The sequence below is a fragment of the Thamnophis sirtalis genome, unplaced genomic scaffold (assembly GCF_051295495.1).
Source record: "Thamnophis sirtalis isolate CommonGarterSnake01/CBP01778 unplaced genomic scaffold, rThaSir2_p1.2 scaffold_4, whole genome shotgun sequence".
Taxonomy (NCBI): domain Eukaryota; kingdom Metazoa; phylum Chordata; class Lepidosauria; order Squamata; family Natricidae; genus Thamnophis; species Thamnophis sirtalis.
The window spans coordinates 92,819,224-92,827,610 of NW_028261384.1; the positions used below are offsets into that span (position 1 = coordinate 92,819,224).

At 37.5% G+C, this 8,387-nt stretch overlaps 1 protein-coding gene across 1 annotated transcript; it reads left to right on the plus strand.

Annotated features, from left to right (window-relative positions):
* The first annotated feature begins 211 nt into the window (after nucleotides 1-211).
* On the plus strand, nucleotides 212-3,354 carry LOC148045985 (kelch-like protein 11). The gene is made up of 2 exons (XM_087713411.1): nucleotides 212-725; nucleotides 1,205-3,354. The coding sequence occupies exons 1-2, from the start codon at nucleotides 223-225 to the stop codon at nucleotides 2,784-2,786; spliced, it is 2,085 nt and encodes a 694-aa protein (XP_087569537.1). The 5' UTR covers nucleotides 212-222; the 3' UTR covers nucleotides 2,787-3,354.
* The last annotated feature ends 5,033 nt before the right edge of the window (nucleotides 3,355-8,387 follow it).

Sequence of the window (8,387 nt, forward strand, 5' to 3'; positions counted from 1 at the left end):
CAAAGATCCTGACGACACTAATTCAGGAAATAATTGCTGAAATGCTCCTAATTAAAGAAGAATAAGTTTTTGCAAACAAGATAACTTGTGTGAATATTATCTCTATGATTCTTGTATCTATCGTCGCAAGCGGCGATTTTTTTTAATTTCCGGAAGTATAGTATATATATATCTATGATCCTGTGACGTAAAAGTGTTCGAGTCCATTGAGGAAAAGCTAAGATGGCGGCGGCTGGAGGTAGCGGCGATTTGGACGCAGGAGGCCACGGCGACACAGATGTCAGCCTCCCTGGACTGGAGGGCGAGGCTGGGACAGACTCAGAGCCTGACTCGGAGGTGTTTTCGTGCGTGACCCACTGCTCCGACCTCGCCTGCCGCCAGAACGAGCAGCGGCGGTTAGGCCTCTTCTGTGACGTCACGCTAGCCTTCAGTGGCGGCAGCAATGAGGAAGAAGAGGAGGGAGGAATGGGCGGGGCCTCCTCCGATCCCCCGCCGCGAGAGTTCCGTGCGCACCGCTCGGTCCTGGCAGCGGCCACCGAATACTTCGCTCCTCTCCTTCTGGGCGACTTTGCGGAGTCCCGCTCGGGACGGGTGGAGTTACGGAAATGGAGTTCGGGAGCGGGACCAGACCCGGAGACGATCGAGGCGATCATCAACTTCATGTACACGGGGACCGTCCGCGTCAGTCCTGGCAACGTGCACGAGATTCTGGAGTTGGCCGACAGGTGAGGCGGGAAGGAGGAGCGAAGTGTGTCAGGTGACAAACCAGCCGCCCACCGACTGATGTACGTCGGCAGAAAAGTTTTCCCGCGTTTTGACGGGTGAAGGAGGCATCATAACCCCCCCACCCCCAGGGAGTTCTTAGGGAAGGCCACCAAGGAGGGTCATTGCTATAATGCATATCAAGATGTTATTAGAATTTAACAAAGTGTAGAAATACACCCAATGGCAGCATTGAACTCTTACCAGGGTAGAATGTTCTTATGGCAACATTTCTTCACACTGTAGTTTCTGAATTACTTGAGTTATAGCATGAAGGGGGACTGCTGGACACTTAAAGACAAATTCAGCCCTGGCACCTTTTTAGAAAAAGACAGTGGCACTTGACATTTTTGAATGTCAGCTTAGTGGAAAGCAAAGTACAAATTTTTAACTTTCTAATAATTCTCCGGTGGAATTTCTAAATTGCTTCTTTGCTTTGCAGGTTCTTACTAATACGTCTAAAAGAGTTCTGCGGGGAATTCCTCAAGAAAAAACTGAGTCTCTCCAACTCTGTAGCCATTCACAGCTTAGCTCATATGTACTCTTTGAACCAGCTGGCTATAAAAGCTGCCAAGATGATCAGGAGAAACTTCTACAAAGTCATCGAAGATGAAGAGTTCTATACTTTGCCATTTCACCTTATTAGGGACTGGCTTTCAGATTCAGAAATCACAGTGGATGCCGAAGAGATTCTCTTTGAGATGGTTTTAAAGTGGGTCCAGAGAAATCCTGACGAAAGGGAAAAGTACTTTGAAGAGCTCTTTAAGCTTCTCCGACTATCACAAATTAAACCAACCTATTTGACTCGGCATGTTAAATCTGAAAAGCTTGTATCAAGGAATGAAGCATGCCTCAAACTTGTGTTGGAAGCAGTGGAAAGCCATGCTCTCAAGGGTGAGAATTTTCAGATGGGTACACGCCAACAAGCTAACTCCCCCAACTCAACTCTGCCTCGTTTTGGCCAAAACATGGATGTTATCATGGTTATTGGTGGTGTGTCTGAGGGAGGTGATTACTTGAGTGAGTGTGTGGGGTATTTTATTGATGAAGATAGATGGGTGAATTTACCACACATACACAATCACCTTGATGGACATGCTGTGGCAGTAACCAAATCCTATCTTTATGTGGCAGGTTCCATGGAGCCTGGCTTTGCCAAGACCATGGAAAGGTATAACCCAGGTAGAAATGTTTGGGAGCAGGTTTCAAATCTCATAACCAGAAAGCATTCTTTTGGATTCACTGAGGTAAAGGGAAACCTGTACAGTATTGGTGGCCATGGGAATTTCATCCCTGGTTTTAAAGATGTAGCTGTCTACAACCCTGATCAAGATAAGTGGCACAACTTAGAGTCTGCCCCAAAGATACTCCGGGATGTTAAAGTGATTACAATAGACAATAGATTTGTTTACATGGCAGCTCGCACACCAGTTGACGGAGATAATGAAGATGGCTTAAGGTCTGTCGTTATTCGCTATGATGCAGACACACGACAGTGGCGAGATTGTGAGGCTCTGCCATTCCTTGACAACTATTGCCGCTTCCAAAGGGTTGTGGGGAACACCAACTTTTACCACACCGCTTCTTGTTGTCCCAGAAGCTATCCTCTAGGCCATGAAGAGGCCAAGAGAAAAATCTCTAACCAATTATCTGATGATATTCTGGAAACCTTACCATCAGAGGTCCTTAGCATTGAAGGGGCAGCTATCTGCTATTACAAAGATGATATCTTCATCATAGGTGGGTGGAAGAACAGTGATGATACTGATAAACAGTACAGAAAAGAGGCCTACCGCTACTGTGCTGAGAAGAAGCGTTGGCTGTTACTTCCTCCTATGCCTCAGCCTCGCTGCCGTGCTACAGCTTGTCATGTTAGAATCCCCTTTCGGTCCTTACATGGTACCCAGAAATATCCAGTGCCACAAAACCTAATGTGGCAGAAGGACCGGATCCGGCAGATGCAGGAGATACACCAACATTCCTTAAGTTTACGGAGAATGCCTAGGTCTCAGATAGAATGCTAGTTTGAATAAATGATATCAGAAATATCGATCTGTAATTGTCATGCCTGGCATGGACTAATAGTCACCAAACTGCTTAAGCATTGGAGACAAAGCTTTCTTGGTGTTGAATTTGATCTGGATTTCAAGCACCACATGGAAATTTGGTGTATATTAGCCATATTTGTGAAGGTAAGCAGACATATAAAATGCTTAGAACCTGTTGGTTTCTCCATAGATGTGAGCCCGATAAAGAATCAAACAAAATAATTGTTCTTGCACTTTGTGAATGTGTTCAGGTAAAATTAAAAATTCAGCACAGCCTTTTTTCTTCCCCTCTAACATTTTTTTGTATGTGGATTTTTTTGTTTGTTTTGAGTCATCTCATCTTACTTTAAGCATTATACAAGTCATGTGAAGTATTTCAGTTTGTTCTAAAGTGCTGATATGTATGTAATGGACCATTTCAAGGTTTTCTTAAGTTTTTTTGGAGAGGCATTTCTCTTTTGTTATAAATTTCTCTAATTTGGAAATGTAAAATAGCTAAAATAAAAACTCTACTAAGAGGAATAAAGCACAAACTTTCTAAGAACTTCAGAATATTCCGTGATAATAAGTATCCTATAGTTTTATTTATCAAAAAGCGCTTGAGATTGTTTAAACATTCCTTTAAAAACTTCACTATAATTTTAGTGATTACTGTTCTTCCTTTCAGTATCCCCACTTGTTTCTCATTATTATTTTCCAGTTAAGTATTATGGCCTTAAAAATGAATGAAAAGACCAAAAAATATCATAATTTATAATTGAAGCACTTAGGAATTCATTATGCAGGGTTAAAGTTGGGTGTCGATATTTGGGTAAGTAAGTCTCAATACCATCTGATCTATCTTTGACAATCAAATCTATTTGTCTTAATGTGACACCATTCTTTGTGTGGACAGTACAGGATGTAAGGCTGTTCAATTGGAAAATTTGCCTGAATATTCTTGAATTGAATTCACATTGTCCAAGTCTTGCCTTTTGGCAGCATATAAAATTTATTCTCACGCAAATAATTCAAATGATTGAGATACTGTAAATTATTTACTGCTTTCTCTCCATTCCTTTAACCTAGTAGCATGCAGAATCCTATACTGTAGGTTCTGGTAGTTTTATGAAGATACAGTATATATTCAGATGATAATAAATATTTATTTTATTGGTTCAAGTAATACTGAAGTTTTGGAATGCTGCAGAGTTGTTTAGGCAGACAAATTTATATAAAGCATTTATGCATTTGACATTGATTCAAGAGAATATTTAATTTTACTTTATAAATTCTTTTCCATTACTGATATATGTCCCAAAAGCATCCTTGCTTAGGTAGAGCACCTCTCCATCTCCCCTTATGGCCTTGGGTAATAAATGTGGTAAATAAAGATGTAGTGATGGCAATATCTAAGACAATCTCAGGAAAAATCAAGACCTGATGCATGAGGTCCCCAAATGGTGTATAGGTAGAATCCTCAAATATAGAATTTGCCTCTTCCTCATTTATACATATTTTCTGAAAAAGATATCAAACACTTCATCTAGGTCTGTTATTCTCATCTTTCTTGCTTTTTCTTCTCTTTTAACAAGTCGGATTTATTGCTGGGAGCACAAAAATGAAACATGAAGATGAAATCAGTATGAAAAAGATCTGTATTGGACAATGTTATTATTGATGGTGTTTGATTGGTAAATAACCATGTCTTAAATTTTAGAAACATATTTTTTTTAATTAAAAGAATGTTACAGACTGACCAATACTGTTTTCCAATTTAGCAGGAAACCTAATTCATGTCTGAGATACTGCGGTAAGTGTTGCAATTGCATGGATGTGTAGGTTTTCCTAATTTCTCTTTGCCATCCTAATACTACTATCTATTATTTATTTAGCTGTTAAGTGGGTGGGGGCATGGTAAACTGGTGGGCTGCAGTAATTATCTTGATATCAAATTAAAACTAACATGTTCTTGAACCACAGAGTCACAAACATTAACAGTTGTTATGCCGCTTGCTTGCCTTAAAGATACTTTATTGTTACCAGCCACTTTTTAAGGTGTAATAGGTAAATTTATCTTCTGGAAATCTTTTGACATTCCAAAGGTGCAGAGATCTAAACTCCCTTCTTCAAAACTATTATCTGAAGTACTAATTAAGAAGTACCCTTCCTAAGAACATTACCTAGCTCCAAGCCTGGACACATTTGTGTGGATTATTTTTTTTTTTAATTTTGGATTACAGCTTTTCAGTCTGATGTTTTTCTTAGATATCTCAGTATTCCTTTTAAACATAACTAAAATGGATTAAGCTTACAGTATATCCATGTCCCTATTAAACAATTTAAAAACTTTGTAGTAAGTATAGTTGGCATTCATTGCAAATCTTTGCCAAATCAGCACAAATAAGTTAATATATCGATTATACTAATTAAAATGCTTGTTTAAAACGCTATTTAGTCTAGGAAAGCTTTGTATTTTAAAATCATAAGTCACTTTGGATGTTGCTTGTGAATGAAGTCACAGCTAGTCACATGCTGTTCTTGGGAATTTCAGTTTGCATGTCATGTTAAGAGCACTCTATAGAAAGCAATCACATAGTATAATATTTGGCATGAAATGTCAAGAGTTTCTTAATGTAGTATTTGGATATTATACTATTAACTTGCTCCCCTAATCTGAATGCACAACACTGGCTTCTATGTACAAATCTTTTAACTTTACTTAAATCATGACAACTTTGACAAAACTGCCTTCTGGCAAAGGGAAATCCTCCAACAGATTATTAAAATATTTCCATTTGAAAATAACAGATCTAGATTATGTTCCTTGGCATATTTGAGAGTTTCAATTAAATCAGTGATTCCCAACATGGGGCCCAAGTCCTACAGGGGTGCAATTTGATTTTTAATGGGGGCAATTTGAATCTTGTTTAAACTAAGTTAATGGCTTCTTCTGTGTGAGTAGAGTTACTTTTGAGTATAGTAATAATTATATGTGGGGAGGGAGGAGAACAGGATTCTAAAGATGCTTAGGTGGGGGATGGCCAAAAAATGTTGGGGCCCATTGAGTTAAATGAATGAGACTTCTGCCTGAGTGAAAATAATTAGAAATACATTTTGTTATTTCCTGCAACCAAAGGAAACTGCAGTGGAAATCTTCAGGGACAGACAGTCTTCAAAGCTACATAAGGACTTAGGAGACAATCTATTTAAGTTACTAATGTTCTACTAACAGAATGTATGGTTCCACAGTTTGCCTTTATTTTATGATCCTACTGGAGTATAATTTTTTTTATAATAAACACATTATTACTGCATAGGAACATATTCTTCATATACAGTGTTTGATCTCTTGCTTTGTGTTCAAAGCACCTTTAACAACAAAGCTAATTAAATACACCAATACAATGTTATTAAGGTACCCGTAGTCTTGGTTAGCAACCGTTCAACATTATAATAGCATTGAAAAAAGTGACTTACAACTAGTACGCACACTTCGAACACTCACAGCTTCTCCATGGTTGCCTGATGAAAATTCAGGTGTTTAGTAATTGGCATGGAGCATTCCAGGATCATGCAATTGCCATTTACCATATATTCTTCCTTGCCAGCTTCCTACAAGCAAATAGGGGAAGCCAGAGTTGCTTAACCGTGTGATTCACTTAACTACAATGATTCACAAAAACTGTGGCAAAAGAGGTCATAAAATTAAACCCAAAACACTTAACTGCTTTGTATAATAATGGAAAATCTAATCCCAATTGTGATTGTATATCAAGGACCATCTATAATCTGTACAGTTTCATCACATATGATACATTGGTGGTTTTCATAACCTCTACAACAAAAAACATAGTATCAAAAGGATTTTAAGTTAGTCACAATTTAACCAAGTGACAGGTAATTTGCATAGTTGCCACAAAGAATGACATTGTGATAAGCGCCTTTCACCTGAACCCACATTACGCAAATGACACTTCATATGGGAAGAATAACTCAGGAGAAGGTGTTCCACATTTGAAAGAAACTGGTAGTAGTGGCTGTTCTGTAGTGTTTTGGGAAAGTATAGGAACAACAAATTTTAAGTTTAATTTTCTCTCCCATCAATAACTGCAGTTCTAGCAAGGGATTATACAGTATGTTTTCATGGGTTGTAAATATATTAATTGTACAAATTGATGCTCAGTTGATATGCCAAGCTAAGACTTGTGGATCTCTTAATTTACTATTTTATTGGCATGTCATGTAGCGTGCCAATAGAGGTATATATATTTGTCCTTAATGATAGATCACTTTTCTGAAAGCTATCTCATTAGTTGCAGGTTTACAGTTGCCAGCTTCTGGCCTTCTCTGAATGATTAAAATAGTAAAAAATACAAAACTTTATAAAATATAAAACTTTTTCCAGTAAAGACTAGGAAACAATAAAATAACTTTCTTTCATTTTTCTGTTGTGATCCCAATTTGCCTTGGGTCTGTTCCTTAATAAATGGGTCAGTTCTCAGAGTGAATGTAAACTTCACACCAGTTTAGTAGACTTCTCTAGAATCCAGATGCTACGCTAAAACAAAATTTTATTTTTTAAAAAATGCAATTATTTGTTGTATTACAATTGTGTAACACTAAACACTAATTCAATAAACATTTTATTTCTCTATGTCTTTTGTTCATGTTATTATTTGTGATTGCAGCAAGATAGAAAATGAACCAATCCTTTAATTCAGGATCCTTTAATTCACTTTCCTGCACTCCTGATCTAAAATTGTCCCTTCCAATTAATGGCTCTGATCAAGAAAGGACCAAATTAGATAAAGCATATGCCTTCTTACAATACAACAGCTTTGGCACTGGGATGGGGAATAAATTCCTGAGAATGTTTAGAAAAGTATTTGAAAAACAACTACTTTATATATCTTCATAAGCAAAATATCTGCCTTTGAATAATGTTGCCAAGGTACAACATGGGGAAATAGGTTGACCTTTTCATCTTGGAACTTACATGACTTGATTTGCTAGTTGGTGGATTAGATAGGATTTTGAGCTAATTTTTAATTATACTATTTAACTTGTTTAGAATATGGTTTGTTTGAATATGCAGGGACAGAGAATTAATTGATACAGAACATTTCTGTCCCCAGCAATCTAAAATTCATAGTTATCAGTGCATGTAACATAGATGTTTGTGCGGGTAAGATGATCACTACTGCTGTAAGCAAAACCAAGCATTTAATAGTGAGTGCCATACCATGTGCATGAATCATACAAGTGGCAAGAACATAGGGGCAGTCAGGCATAACACAGATTATGTAGACAGTAAACACAGGGTCAATCAAAATGAACTCAAATATCTATATACCAATGCACAGAGTGAGGAATAAACAGGGTGAATTAGAAATTCAAGTAAATGAGGGCAGATACAATATTGTTGCCATTACAGAAACTTGGTGGGATGAAACCCACAAACGGAACATACAGCTATAAGGATTTAAATTATTTAAAATAAATAGATCAAATAAAAGAGGTGGAGTTGCACTATATATAAGAAATAATTATATCTTTACAGAAATAGAGCACAACAATGATGAGAACTATCTTGAA